Raw genomic sequence first — 16,215 nt, 5'->3', positions numbered from 1 at the left:
GGAATAAATGGGGGAGCCAACCCACAGCACAAGCAAATCACCAGGTACCTAGCTCCTCAGCAAAAGCTGTAGCCAAAGTTCTTGCAGCCCTCAGGGTGTAGGTGGAGCAAAAGAGCAGTAAAAAATACACAGGAGGTGTGCTCCCTCCAGGCCCAGTGTTTTTGCAGCCTGCCAGGCATAGGGGTTCTGCTCAGTGAAGAATCCTAGTTGGAATGGCAAGAAAACTACTAAAAATCGGGCAGTAGCGATATGAGTAGCCCAATCCAACCAAAAACCAGCCCAATTGGGCTACGCACTTCAAAACCTAAGGAAAAAGTGAAAGTAATAGCTCCCAGCCAATAAGGGGCCCTCCGCGCTCTAAAATATGCAAATATCACCACGCCGTCGGCGGGTCCGCACCGGTGATTTTGAACAAGTAATTCGGCCCGTAGTGGCCGCTGTATTAAAGTACCCGCCACATGGGTAAATCAGCCTGGGAAACACCGCTGGCAGCAGAGAGAGCGTTGCGCGCCCCTCCCGCCTAGCGAGAGAGACACAGGTAATGTAAATCAAAGCACGATGCTTGCGCTGCCCAGAAAACACCTCCGGCCCCGCAGGGATTCCCCGGCAAGACGCGCGCACACCCCCGGTGACAGCGGGGTGTTGGGGTCGGCCGAACGCAGAAACAGACTCGCTGCAAAATCAAACAAGGCAAAGCACAGCAATATGAACGTGACAACGCGTAAAATAAACGCTTAAGCGGCGTACAACAATCACATTAGCATAAGCTTAGACTATGAGTAAATTCACTTAACTGGCTGCGTGAGCAGCAAAGAAAGAGAAGGATATCCGGTATTGACTGGCCCTTATGGGCTATGACAGGATGTGATGTGTTTCCATCATGGGAAATGTAGTTTTTGATATGAAATACTAAATTTCATTGGCTGCTATGTGCAGCAATAAATGAAAGAGAAAGCATAATACGAAGCCTCCGGTCCTGTAATAGAATCTGAAACTCACTCCCGCCCGCCATCAGAAGAATTCAATCTCTGGCACGTTTTAAAAAGAAAGCCAAGACCTTCCTAATGGGCAAGCTCCTCTCATAATTCTTGCATTGCCCACACCGTTCAGCGACCTTGTTTTATTGTGTTACTACTGCACCTTGGACCTTCTCTACATATTGACTTGAAAATGTTTGCACTTGTTTTGATCCCAAATTTTCCAAACTTGTTATCCATGTGAAGCGTTACCCTAACGGTCATGTTTGCGCTTTATAAAACACAAATAAATAAAATAAATATTACTGATGCAATCAGGCGCATTACATTTTTCACGCTAACAAATATGAACTATTATTAAGTAATACATTGGACACACCAGACTTCATTTACCTAACAGATGATCAGTGAAAATCCAAGAACCTTAGGAATTGGTCGTCCAGACTCTGAAAGTACTGCAGTGATAAGCATATGTAAAAATCATTTGTATAGTGTACTTCTACCAAACGATGATGGTTTCTCCTGTAGTGCAAAAATGCTAGCACCATTCCATGAAAATGCCTGCCTTACCGCAGAGGAACCAAGTAGTGGTTTCACCACAGCAGTTGTGACTCTAATTAGCAAAGTGTAAAGAATTTTGTCACAAAACAAATTTGACACCATCTTGACATTTGGCTCTCTCGTCTCAGAGCTTAGTCTGTTACATATTTGCTACACACCATTATATATGTTTAATGATGGACAGCTTCTCATGTAATAAATACTGTATGCGTTAATAATGAAAAGCAATAAAGTTGTGGTAATAAAAAAAAGACAACATTTTTGCTACATATGTGACATGGTTAACAGGTTAGCGGGGTGGGACGGGTCTTGTTCATTGTGTATTCTCACCTTTCATGTATTCTGACACAAACTCATTGATGTGTTAATTTCTCTCCAATAATATGAGCAAACTGTTTATTGTAATGCCACTCTCTTTGCTATGCATCAGTTGTCATTCAATCGTATGTTGTAGCTCCGTACTGTTTTTGAAAACAGAATAAAATGTGTAACAAAAAAAAACAGCATCTTAACACTATATGAACTCGAACAGGCTTGGTTTCTTCCCTTGCACTGGACTGAATTTGCTCTGCTTCAATTTGTTCGCACTATATCAATGGCAACAGATTGATGATGACTGACAGTTATGGTCCTTTTTAGATGTCTGGACTGCCTGAAGTACTGTGGACAGATTAGATTTGCTGGATGATTAGATTGCGGAGTAGGTTGTGACTGTTTTGCGTATTTTCTTTTGCTGCTCTCATATACAGAGACTGTCTTGCCTCTCCACAGCACAGAGTTCAGGGTCCCACAGTAGCCTACAGTGTCTTCCTGGCTTCTTTATTGTATTCATTCAACCCCTTGTAGCTGTTCATTAGAAAGTGGTGACTGGGCTTTTAGTCCCAGGGTTCTAACTCGCATTATGGAGCAAGTAGGTGCATTTGTGGCACAGTACGACCATCTGTGTGCCAACCTAAATGTCCTAGGATCCTAGACGAACCCTCTTGCTGAAGCTCAGCTGCATTGAGCAAGATTATCATAAATTCTGTACATGCCTTTTTACATTTCCTTTGATCAACAATGTACCTTTTTTGACAAAGGATTAGTCAAAACCTTGGCGTGGTAACAAATTTACTAAGGGCAACCAGCTAATAGTAGTGGATATAAAAACATTGTCATAGCTCACCTACTTATTTGTACTTTCTGGTGCAATTTGTTGATGGGTATTTCTGCTTTGTCACAGACCATGCAGGTTCAGAGGATCTACAAGATGATCTTGAGTTTTCTCCTTAGCCTGAAACAGATATCTTAAGTGTAAAACAAACTAACCTATGTACAATTATGATTGTCACTGTGCTGTGATGGTACCGGTGCTACATGAATACATTTTGTTGATAATTGTTATTTTATTGCAGATAACAGTAGTGGTTGGCGATGTCCCGCATGCCAAAATGTGTCTGCACGGGTACCCAACACCTATACTTGTTTTTGTGGTAAGTCAAAGATTTTATGCCATTTCTCCTTTACTATGTGAATGTATACATTGGAATATTGATAATGTTCCTTCTCATAGTTGGTCTATTCCTCAGACAGTTGTTAAAAGACTTCTTGGGCTATACAGGGCATTCCGACTCTCCCACACATCACTGCTTTAATTTGCAAAATTTTCGTTTATCGTCAATTTTATTTATTTTAATTTTACTCTGCAACTTTTATGAGTTCTTATGCTTATCATTTTATTTTCTTGTTCTTTTGCATCTACCTTTGAATGTGCTTGTTTCTTCAAATTGGCAATGTTTTCTTTTTGCTTATTACTTTCACAGTCAGCCAACAAATGTTCATTCGTTCAGCACACATTTGACCTTCTTCCAATACTCCAGTGAAATCCCTTGGGGCATAGTACATCTTAGAATATAATCTACGCTACCCGTCACTACTACAACTATGTGTCACTGTCGGAAGCGCAGCGGACGAGCGCAGCGGGCACGCCGATTGCGCGCCGAAGGCGCGCGTAAGGCAAGCTCGTCTGCGCTCGTCCGCGACGAGGACGCGCCTAGCGCCACAAACCCTGCCCGGCACAGCCCTTCATCCCCTGGCTTCACTCGGGATGCTTTGCTCGACCTTCGAGGGTATGCGCATGAAGGTAAGCTCTCCTTCGAAGAATCGGCCTTCCCACTAACTGACTTCATACAACAGAACTTAATGGTAGGAGGCCTCTTGAACGTAAGATCCTTACCTAAACACGCCACTGAAATTAATCTTCTTATCGAGTCTCACCATCTAGATGTACTCTTTCTAACTGAGACTTGGACACATGCAAACTGTGAGACAGACCTAGCAGCTGCTTGTCCGCTAAACTTTAACATTCTCCACCTTCCCAGACCTAAAGGCCGCAGTGGCGGAGTTGGTGTCATCTTCAAAGCCTCGTGGCAAACGAACATCCTAGACATAGACCCGACTCCTGGAACCGAGCTCTTTGGGCTGTCTATAAACTGCCATCAAGGCGAAACCTTCACAGTAATCGTCTGCTACCGCCCACCTGGGGCCTTTTCTATCCCGCAACAGCAAGCCCTCCTCATGACTATCACCAACATGGCAACCTCTCACAGTAATCTAATACTTCTAGGAGACTTTAACCTTTGGCCAAACGGCAGTCTTGACGCAGGACTAGACAACCTTCGACTGTCCTGTGATAATGTAGGCCTCCAACAACTGATAAAGGACCCTACTCACTCCGCAGGCAACCGACTCGATCTTATCTTCTCGAGCCCAGGCCTAACCCAAGTAGGCGACATCTTGCCTATGAGTTGGACAGACCACTCGCTCATCAAACTCTACATTAAGAATGCTACAACAAGCAAAACCAAATCCCACCCACCCCCACAATTCTCGTACCGAAACTGGAAAGCGCTTGAAAAACTCAGTACCTCCACCGGAACCTTCGAGGTGGAAGACAGTTTCGCTATTACCAACTCAGTGGAAGATAATTACAGGTCCTTTAGCTCAAGAATCACTTCTCTTGCGGACTCTGCTGCCCCTCTTAAGCTCTGTAAACCGAAAGGTAGAGCCCCGGCTCCCTGGTACAACGATTCTTTGAAAACCCTTAAATCAGCCTGCAAACAAGCTGAGAGAAAGTGGAGACACGGATACTGTAACAACAATAAAATCCTCTGGAAGAAGGCACTCCGTGACTACAAGTCCGCTATTGCAGAAAGTAAAGTGAACTACTACTGCTCCACCATTACCAATGCGGCCAACAGTCCAAAAAGCATATTCCAGATTTTTGACAATATCTTACACCCCGACTGCGTCAAAAACTCCATCCCCCCCTCTCAGTCCCTCTGTGACAGTCTTGCTCAGTTTTTCACTGATAAAATTGAGACCATCATTAATAACCTGGCAACACCCCCGCCTCCCACTCTCTCCACCCTCCCTGAAATCATCCCCACCAACCCTGATTCTCTGAGGCCAACCTGTTTTTCCACGAATAAATTGCTGGCTCTCCCTCTTATCTCTCAAGCAGAATTTGAAATAGTCGCACATGGCATCACTTCCGGATCCCCCCTTGACCCTCTACCACCGAAAATATGGAAAGCCTGTGGGCACCAACTATTTCACACCCTTCGGTTGATTTGCAATCAATCCCTGAGCTGTGGCGTCGTTCCCCGCTCTTGGAAGCAAGCGCTTATTACCCCGCTGCTAAAGAAACCCACGCTAAATCCAGACTGTCTGTCCAACTTCCGTCCCATATCACTCTTGCCCTTCCCAGTGAAGGTGCTCGAACGCTGGGTCAGTAAATGCCTCTCAACCCACCTCGAGCAGCACCATTTTTTGGACGAATTCCAATTTGGGTTTCGCCCAGCCCATGGCACTGAAACCGCGGTGCTCACGGCCATGGAGGAGCTCCGAATGCGCGCAGACAGGGGCCAAGCTGTGGCCCTCATTTTACTTGACTTGTCTGCTGCATTCGATACTGTCAATCACAGAGTCCTGCTCCAGCGGTTGAGAGCGGCAGGGATTGACGGCACGGCCCTTATCTGGTTCCACTCTTACCTCAGCGACAGAAAACAAGCTGTCTCCCTTCCCCCTTTCCAATCGGTCTTCTCCCCGGTCCCACACGGTGTCCCCCAGGGTTCCTCTATCAGTCCGATTCTTTTTAACGTTTACTTAAAACCTCTGGTCACGTTAATCAAGTCACACAACATGACCACAGTAAACTATGCGGACGACACACAGCTCCTTCTCTCGTGGGAAGGCGAAGACTCCATCTCCTTACAAGCCTTCCATGACTGCCTACGAGACACGGCACGCTGGCTGCACCAGAACTCACTTCAGTTCAACTCCTCGAAGACTGAGGTGATGTACTGCCCTGCGAGTCGCATACCCCGCCCTCTGCCCGCTGAGTTCTGGCCCCCGGAGAACTCCAACAACCCCCCACCAGTTACCACCGTCCGCAACCTGGGCGTCATGCTCAACCACCAATTGAGCATGGAGACTCAGGTCTCAAGAACAGTCGCAACCTGCACCGGCCTTATGCGCTCACTGCGCAAAGTTTTGCCTCTGCTTCCATCCTCCGCCAGAGCACTAGTAGTCAGGTGTACTATTCTTAGTCGCCTTGACTACTGCAACGCCCTGCTGCTTGAATCTCCGGCGACACTACTGGACAGACTCCAACGAGTCCAGTCAGCAGCAGCCAAACTGGCTCTGGGATGGACCAGGAGATCCTCGGCCACTGCCGCACTGACCGAGTTACATTGGCTGCCTTTGAGGCAACGCATTGCCTTCAAGGCCCTTTGTCTAGTCTTCAAGGCACTACATGGAACAGGACCCAGACCTCTTCAACGTCTATTCTCCTGGTATACCCCCACCAGAACACTTAGGTCCACAACTGCCTGCCTCGCGAGAGTGCCCAGATGTAAGAAGGCCAGGATGGGAGGAAGATCGTTTAGTGTAGCTGCAGCCAAGCTATGGAACAGTCTACCTGCTGAAATTCGCCATATCCCTCATCTCCTCCCATTCAGGAAACGTATCAAAACTTGGCTCTTTCCCCTGTCCCTATAAATACCGGCCTTTTCCAGCTCACCCCTGCCAATAAACCACAAGAGTAGCTATCAGCGCCAGGATACCTGCCAGGTGACAGTCGCGCTTTATAAATATTTTAAATTAATTAAATAAATAATCTGCTTCCGAAGCGTACTGCAAAATTGTTGGCCAAAACTGCTAAAATGCAATCTGGTGTTGAAGTCAAACAAGAGCTTTTTTGAAAGTCCTGTGCCACTTTGTGTGAGACTTTGTACCAAGGTCAGGGGAAAGCATTCTATTTATCCAGCCCCATGAAGCTGCCCCCATTGCTGCTGCTGACCCTCAGGTCAGAGGTTCAAGGCCCTCCTCCACCTGTAGGCTCCTTACCTGTGCCTCATCCCTGGTGGTCTAGTGGTAGAGTGTCACTGCTCTGCTGCGGACTGCCCTTCTGTCTCGATTTGTTCTGCCTCTTTTGCCTTTCTACTGCTTCTGCCTTTTTTCTTGCTTTTTGTACTTTTCACTTTTTGCACTCTGCCGTTCTTGCGATCCTCCGCGCCACCCTAGTGACCCTTCCTGCTCCCCACGTTTCCCGCCTCCCAGTTGTCAAGCCCCCGGCACAGTGCTTAATGCTGGCTCTATGCAGCCGCACCAAAGGCAAGCCTGTCTACACCTAGACCGCGCCCAGTGCCACGGACCCTGGTTCTCAGACCTTCCACTGATATGACGCCAGCACCCTCCTCGCCCTCAACACAGGCCGCCACACCGCCTGCCACCTCGCCTCACTGAAGGACACCCAAGGACTCTTCTCCTGCTAGAACTGCAGCAACACCTTCACCCACGTCAAAACGCCAGCTCCCCTCGCCACCTAACCGACCAAAAATGCACCTGCATCCTCCTCAACAAGCGTCCCCTCCACAAATGTGTCACAGAAATCTGGGACCTCCTTGACCCCACCTCTCCCGAGATTGCCTTGACAGAACCCTGGCCCAACCCCAGCTCTGGGTCAGACATCGCCACCGCCATCCCCGAAGGCTACAAAATCACCTGCCATGACTGCGCCGACCGACCAGAAGGGGGCATCGCCATCGTTCACAAGAACACACTCTGCCTGACCACTCTCTTGAACGACCGAACGCCAACATCACCATTTCCAGATCCAGACCAACCCCAACACCACCCTTCGCAGCACCTTCGTCTATAGGTCTCCCGTCCCCTCCTGCCCTTCACCAACCCCATTGTAGACCTTATCGCACCCCAAGCTCTTGCATCCACCGATTACATCCTATGTGGCGACCTCAACTTCCAACTGGACAACCCCAGTGACCAGAATACTGCATCTCTTTTTAGAGAACTTTGCCAACATCGGACTCAAGCAGCCAGTCACAGCCTGATCCACACAGCCGTACACATGCTCGACCCTGTCTTCTCCACTAGTGGGAACATCACCTACAGCCACACCACCAAACTCCTCTGGACCGACCACCACACTTCAACACTCCCACCGTTCACCACCGCCCTCACCCCCCTCCCTCCCATTGTAGATAGTACAAGGCCACAACAAACATCTCATCGCATTCCTCTGCACCCCCACACCACCGACATCAACAGACACCAACACTCAACCTTCACCAGTGGATCTCCAACTGCGCAGACACTCTGGTACCCCTCAAGAAGACCCCAGGAAAGCAACACTCCAAGAAACCTAGCTGGGTCACTCCTGCCCTCCATGAGTCCAGACACACCAGCAGATGACTTGAGAAGAGATGGAGGAACAACAAATCCCTGGAAACCCACTCAACCTTCACAACAACCGTCAGCGTGCACCACCTCCTCCTCCACAAAACCACAAAGAAAATTGCCCTCCAAGACAGAATCAACACAACAAAAACAACAGAGAGCTCTTCGCCATCGTCCATGGGTTTGCCAGGCCTAACAGCGAGACCACATGCATCTCACCCTCCCAAGACCTCTGCAACAAACTCAGCACCTTCTTCTACCACAAGATCAGGCAAATCTAAAACCACTTCGACACCCAAGACCACCGCACGCAGCCTCCCTGCACCCCAACAGACCCTGCTCAACTGGACTTTGCTTACCACAGATGATGCACTCAAGACCATGAAGAGCATCCACTCTGGAGGCCCATCGGACCCATGCTCATATCACATCTTCCACAGAACCACCACCACCACCACACTAGAACTTTGCAGCACCATCAGCCGCTCCATTGAAACCGCCACCTTCCCCGACAACTGGAAACATGCTGAGATCAACCCCCTGATGAAGAAGCCTTCCGCCAACCGACATACCTCGAAATTCAGACCCATCTCCCTCCTACTCTTCCCAGTCAAGGTCATTGAGAAGGCGCTCAACGCCTAACGCTGAGTTCATCGAAGAGAACCACGTCTTGGACATCTCTCAACCCGGCTTCCTAAGTAACCACAGCACTGAGACCACACTCCTCACCGCCATTGACGACACCCTCTCCCGATTGACCAGGGCGAAACCGCAGCCCTCATCCTACTGGACCTCACGGCCGCCTTACATACTGTTTTTCACCACACCCTAATCACGAGACTCCTCAACGCCATCATCTGCGACAAGGCTCCGGACAGGATCCACTCCATCCTTACTCGCCGAACACAGCGAGTCAGACTACCTCCGTTCCTCTCAGAACCTACAGAGATCAGCTGCGGGGTGCACCAGGGCTACTCCCTGAGCCCCACCCTCTTCAACGTCTACATGACCCCCCTCGTGGCCATGGCCAGGAACCACGGACTCAACATTGTATCCTACACCGACGACACCCAGCGGATCCTCTCCCTCACCAACGAACCCACAGTTGCCAGAATAGACTTTCATGAAGGATGAAGGCCGTTGCCACCTTGACGAAAGATAATTGCCTCAAGCTCAACTCTGACAAGACCGAAGCTCATCCTGGGATCTGCCCCCTCACACTGGGGCGACTCCTGGTGGCATACCGCACTGAGATGCCCCCTCCCCGACGGTCCACGTAAGCAACATCTGCATCATACTGGACTCCTTTCTCACAATGAAACGCTGTATCCCCAAGGTTCAGGATACAACCCAGAACTTTGGGCAATTAATCGTTGGGCTGACACTTTTGGACCTTTATCTGCTCCGGTCCCTAAAGTTAAAACCCGGGGTATTACTATTGATTACAATCCAATCTCTCCCTTAAAGCCCAGGTGTCTGGGCTCACTGTGACCTGCTTAGCGTTTCTCAAGTAGCTTATGAAAATGCTCTGGTTAATTTCACCTGCAGCCCAGAGATCGGTAATGCTGGGGCTGGTAATTTCCAGACTAGATTATGAAAATGTATTGTACTTAGGCTCTGATAAAGCTTCAGTCCATCGCTTGCACCTCATAAAAAATGTGGCTGCACGCCTCCTTTTCCGGTTACCTCTACATGCTTCCGTCTCACCGTCACTTTATAAACTTCATTTGCTCAAGATAATAAACGTATCAAATTTAAGTCCTTTGTTACATGTTCCAGGCCAAACTTGATTTGGCGCCTCCCTACATACCAAGTCTGGTCAAACCTTACATGCCCGTCCAACAGCTGAGATCAGCTGGCCTTTCTCTATTTTCTGTACCCAGAGTCCATCTTACTCATGTGCGAATCCGCTCGTTTTCTTACCTTGGCTCAAATCTGCGGAACTCTCTTCCAATGGAACTTAGGATGTGTCACTTGTTGCTAGCCTTTCACAAGAATTTAAAGACTTTCCTTTATAGCCAAGTATAACTCCTTATCCTGTGCTATCATTTGCAGTCGGTGGCTTCTTTGTTGTCCTGCTCAGTACTGGCAAACCCCTGTTGGGCCGCTGCACGCTCTATAAAACTATAATAATAATAATATTATATTCATCATGTTTCCACATGCTCTGCTTACTTTAAAAGACATTCCGATGAATCCCCACAGAATCAAAAAAGATGGTCACTCATGCACTCATCACCAGCAGACTCGACTACGGCAACGCACTCTACGCCAGCGTCAACCAGAAACAGCACAGGAAACTACAGAATGTTCAAATCGCCGCAGCCAGACCGGTCCTCGACATCCGCCGCTGCAGCCACATAATTCAACACATCTGTCGACTCCACTGGCTCCCAGTCAACAAGAGAATCACTTTCAAGCTCTTTACTCACTCCTCCAAAGCTCTCCACTATGAAGGACTGGCATATCTGAACCACCGCCTCTCGTTCTACGTACTTGCCAGACAAATCCTTTCTGCTCAACTTGCCCTGGCCCCCTTCCCACGGATTCACAAGACAAGAACCAGAGGAAGATCCTTCTCCTACCTCGCAACAAAGACCTGTAACACCCTGCCCCTCCACCTCAGGCAATCCCGTCACTGACCCAATTCAGGAAGGATCTGAAGACCTGGCCCTTCGACTTATCACCAGCCCCCGCGCTGTGCCCTCCTCCCCCACCGCGCCTTCAGACCCTCACGGGTGACAAGCCATGCTTTACAAACTCTTGATTGACTGATTGATCGATTGAACATACTCCTTTAACTGTTTACTTTTGGTGTCTTTTATATTGTGATGGTTTCAAATATAATAGAAGCAAGAACATTTTATCTATCTATTTTCTTCCACAACTCCTAGTTTTGGCGTTTCAAGTCCACTCCCTGTAGTCTCATGGGTTGTCGTTACCCTGTGTTCTAGAACATCCTGTGAACAACAAAAATTTACTTTTGAATGGGACAATGGGCACTGGTGCACCCTCTAGCTTGGATACTTCAATGCTTTTCTTTCATTTCTATACTCTTAAATCTTTATAGGTCTGACGTTAGCCAAGACCTTTTGATTTTACTAAAATATGTCTAATATCGGACTTTCAGCCAACTGTCTTCTCCCATTGGTCTATTGTTGTGTCGTTCCATTTTGCTTCCACCACTACAGCATACACAAGGGCCGCCTACTTAAGCCTTTGGTTAATGTCGCGTTGAGTGACTGCATTTTGCTGTTTCACAATGAGCACATCCATAAACAAGGTTGTTTAATTACTTCAGCAGCAGTGTTGCCTGACGTGATAGTAGGGCGCATTTGAAGTGAGCACCTTGCACTTTTCCAGCTTTATCAGTTCCTTTCTCCCAATGCAGTTGTAAATTCCTTTTGAAGGGGACTTCTGCTGTTCCACAGCATATTGTATGGTGTGCTTGGACTTTGTTTCACCAGTGGTTCTTTAGTAAAGTTTGCCCGGGAAGAAAAACAAATGTTAACTTATTTCATTTGCATCACACTTTTATTTTTAACATAGGTGGGGTGTAATTTGGGTTTTAGTGTCCAATATTTGATTTGATACTGTGAAACCTCTTTTCTTTCAGTTTTTCTTTCTTTCCTTTTTTCTTTTTTCTTTCCTTAACCTTTTTTCTTAGCTTTTTTCTTTCTTTCTGTCCTTTTATTTCTTTTTGCCATAATTTTTAAGTTTGAATCCCACCAGACAGCAAAGCGGTCTGGTTTGCTAACTACTACTTGTGAGCATTTTGAAAGCTACCATGGGAATGCATTCCACCCATTGTATAGTAACTCAAAGTTGCTTGTTTCCTATTTGCTAGCTTTATTTGCTTTTCGCTGTTCAGCTTGAGTTTGTCCCTCCCGTGGAACACTCCCTTGTTTACTGTATCCTTCCGAGTACTCGCTTTCTGTAAACAGGACTTTAGATCTTGTTCTTCTCTTATGCCATTTGCTGTGCATTCAAGAGATAGGGCTCTGTCATTCGAGGGAGCTTGGTATTTACTTTTCATTCACTGACTTCAAAGTGAGACAATATATGTGACAGTATTGCTGGATAAAAACAATACAAGAGGGTCTGAGGGAAAATTTTAGGTCTAGTCAAGATTCAAGTCCCCCTGCCTCTAATACTTATAAACAACAATAAGAACCTACCAGACTAAAGAAACCTCTAGATACTTATCTTAAGGTTACCACAGTTCATGCAGATACTGTGCATATATCATAATCTCAGAAAGCAAAGGAAAAACCAAAGAAGTGCTCAGAAACATTTAACACCTTAGCTGCGGCGCAAATATCCCTCCCCAGTGCTGTGCTGTCCATTGGAACTAGTGCTGAATGGACGTCCAATGGTCGTGCGCAGCACTGGGGAGGTAGCGCTCGTGACGACCGTTGGCCGTCGGCAGCGCTTAAGAGGTTAAGGTTAAATGGTACCCCATAATTACACAATCTTGTGCCCAGTGTCATCATCTGGGTTCCATACACAACTCTGTAGTGCTTCTCTTAACAATCAGAGACGGCAACAATCAAGAGTCGTATCCTTCTATGTGATTTTTTTTTTCTTTTGTGAAAACCTTTATTTATAATTATAATAGTACAGTTGCGAGCCTACAACCACTAGGGCCGGCCGTCGCCAAAGCAAACAATTGCATAGTATCGTACAGCAACACAGCACTTCAGCTGGCAACCTGGGGGTCCGGCGGCGAATGAGCGTACATGTCATAAAAGTATATGTTAATACGCAGGATAAATCAAGGTTTTACATTTTTGATATATAGAAACAAACAAAAAAGAAACTACATAAAAATGACGAGGCAAAACAGGAATTTTATACATAAGTGTCCCTCCCGGGAAGGGGAGAGCTGCATCTGAAAAGACATATGAAATCAGTAAATGGGAATGTAAACAGGAGGAGGGAGGAAGGGGGAAGAGAGCAATCAATCATGATATCAACTAAGCTCAATACTGTAGAAGGAACATCAGGCTAAGGGGATTGCGCCACCTCCGGGGGATTCACAAAAGGAGGAGTACAGCTCTCCCCGCGATACAGATTCCACTGGTTCCATATTCTCCCCCACTTCTTGGGCCTACCACGTGCGACATATACAGTTTTTTCTCAAAACATGCACCAGTCCATGTTCTCTGTCTAGGCTGAGATCCTGGGTGCCCTCGGGGACCCCCATAACTGTGCAATATCCCTAGACTTAAAATTTTAGCCACCATATTCCCCAAAGTGACCCATTGTGTCTGTGCCACGTTGTAGTCATTGGGTTCCCACGCGTTCAACAAACACCGTCGGGCCTCAGGCAATAATGAGACTCCCGTAACTTCCTTCATGACATCATGCACACGGTTCCAGAATGACACGACCCCGGTGCATTCCCATAAAATATGGAGGAAGGAACCCATCATACCACACCCACGCTTACACAACCCATCCACGGAATAACCCATACGCAACAGTTGGGAGCCTGTCACGTAGACACGGTGTAAGATCTTTAATTGCACCAGTCAAAGACGGGCCGGAATTGCGACTTCCTTAGGAGAAGATATCGCAGCCTGCCAATCCTCATCATCTAGCTCCAGTCCATCGCCGGTCCAAGCCTCTCGCAGTTGCAGAAGAAGATCCGTTCGATCATTAAGGAGTTTTTTATAAATCAGGGAGATGGTGCTATCCGGGACGTGGCCGTCAAGCACTCTATCTTCGAGAGGGGAAGATTCCGGGATTGAGGTTCCGGTCGGGAAGACCGATCCAATCGCATGTCTGATCTGCAGGTAGCAGAAATACTCCCTGTCGTTAAGCGCATATTCAATTTTTAATTCATCGAAGGTCTTTATCCTGTCCTTGACCCAGAGATCCCCAACCTTACTGATGCCAATGAGGTCACACTTCTCGAAACCCTTGGTAGTCCATACATTGCCTAGTTTCTCAGTGACATAGAGCGGAGTCGCTCGGGTCAATACGTCCGACCAGCCCATAGCTATATTCGCACTATACCAAATCCGGACAGCAACTCCGATGGGTCCTGTTAATGTCCTGCCAGTCTTTTTGGAATATAGCGCCCTGTTGTAGTCCCCTCCTGGGAGCTGCCATTTATCCATTGCGAATGCTGGGTTGGACACAGGGCCGTACATAGCGTGATTAATTGCACTCAGTTGGGAGGCCCAATAATAGCGTTTGATGTCAGGCAACGCAATGCCCCCGTCATACCAGAGCAGTGTTAAGTTTGCTAAGGCAATGCGTGGGCGCCCGCCCCATAGCAGCTGCCTCTGAAGGCATTCTATCTCGCGGAAATAGCTGGTGGGTACAAGGTCGAGTGTATTTTGAAGGGCGTATAAAAATCTGGACAGGGACATCATTTTGAATAGGGTCGCCCTTCCGACCAGAGACAACGGCAATCTACACCAGGCTGTCACGTCGGATTTCAACCGGAGAAGCGGAGGGAGCAAATTACGCTGATACCGAATCGCAGGGTCAAGCCAAACGTATATCCCCAAGTACTTGAAGCCGGTATGCGAAATTTGTATCGGGCAGTTACGCGGCACGAGGGGTACCTCACCAGTAAGCGAGTAGACACAAGACTTAGTCCAATTGATCACCAGGCCAGAATTCTTCCCAAAGGAGCAAAGGACATCAAACAGTACCCCCAACGATTTCCATGGGGAAGTAAGTTACAGGAGGATATCGCCCGCATATAAAGATATGCGGTCCTCAAAGTCGGGGGTCCATCTAATGCCCTTGAGCGATGGTTCCCACCGCAGCCAGGGGTTCCAACGCGAGCGCGAACAGTAGCGGAGATAGGGGGCATCCTTGCCACGTGCCTCTCCCGAGAGTAAAAGACTCCGAGACCCTACCATTACCAACCACCTGGGCCAGCGGCTTCTCATAGAGGAGATTGACCCAACTGATGAACACAGGGCCAAAACCGAACTTCGCAAGGGCCGCCCATAAATATGGCCACTCCACGGTGTCGATGCTATAGTAGCATCTAAAGAGACCAAAATGGCCGGCTCACGCAACGTCTCCGCCCTCGCAAGGACGCCATGAAGGCGACGTAAATTCAGCGCGGTGTTGCGAGTTGGAATGAATCCGGACTGATCCGGGTGTATCAGGTCCCCAATCACTTTAATTAATCGATTTGCCAATAATTTAGCCAGGATCTTAGGTTCCGCATTCAAAAGGGATATAGGTCTATAAGAGGCACACAAGTCTCAGGGTTTCCCTTCTTTATGGATCACGACAATGGAAGCCAGTCTCTGATCTCGGGGAAGCGACCCATTCTCACGCGACTCCAAAAACATCGCGCGAAGATACGGCGCCATTTTGTCAGGACACAGCTTGTACAACTCGATGGGGATACCATTTGGGCCTGTAGCTTTTCCCGAGCGAATGGAGCAAATAGCGAGCGCTATTTTAATCGGTGGAAAATTCCGCCTCCATAAGCTCTCTATCAGAATCAGACAAGCTAGGCAGTGCGATATCTCTGAGCAAAAGATGCGAGTCCTCCTCAGGCCTGTCAGAGACTGGCGCATACACCGTTTAGAAGTGACATGCAAATCCCTCCACTATCTCAAGCGGATCAACCACACGCACACCATCCGCTCTTTAAACAACTGGCACCACTCAACTCAATCTTTCCTTCTTATCCAGCCATGCAATCAATTTCCCGGCTTTATCACCCACATCGTACAGGTGTCCCTGTTGCTCGCGACTCATGGCTTTAGCGGAGTCTGTCACCAAGGCTCTATAGTCGGACTGTTTAAGATTCAAGACATGCACCTTGTCCTGCGTGACTCCGGACTCAAGGTCTGCCTCTAGGGCAGTGATTTCAGACTCCAATCTCACACAACCTCCTCATTATTACGTCTCTTAGCACAGGCGATCAGCGACAGTGTCTGGCCTCGAATCACAGTTT

The 16,215-nt window shown here is 47.8% G+C and overlaps 1 protein-coding gene across 1 annotated transcript in view; it reads left to right on the top strand.

Annotated features, from left to right (window-relative positions):
• NFX1 (nuclear transcription factor, X-box binding 1) overlaps positions 1–16,215 on the top strand; it is an 892,403-nt gene that overhangs the window by 227,391 nt on the left and 648,797 nt on the right. The window contains exon 4 of the mRNA XM_086965422.1: positions 2,933–3,010. Coding sequence (XP_086821548.1) covers positions 2,933–3,010 — 78 coding nt within the window. The remainder of the gene's footprint in view (positions 1–2,932; positions 3,011–16,215) is intronic.

This window comes from Lissotriton vulgaris, chromosome 4_1 (genome assembly GCF_964263255.1).
Source record: "Lissotriton vulgaris chromosome 4_1, aLisVul1.2, whole genome shotgun sequence".
NCBI classification, from domain to species: domain Eukaryota; kingdom Metazoa; phylum Chordata; class Amphibia; order Caudata; family Salamandridae; genus Lissotriton; species Lissotriton vulgaris.
The sequence above is the reverse complement of the archived record's forward strand: the minus strand, read 5'-3'. Positions and strand labels throughout refer to the sequence as shown.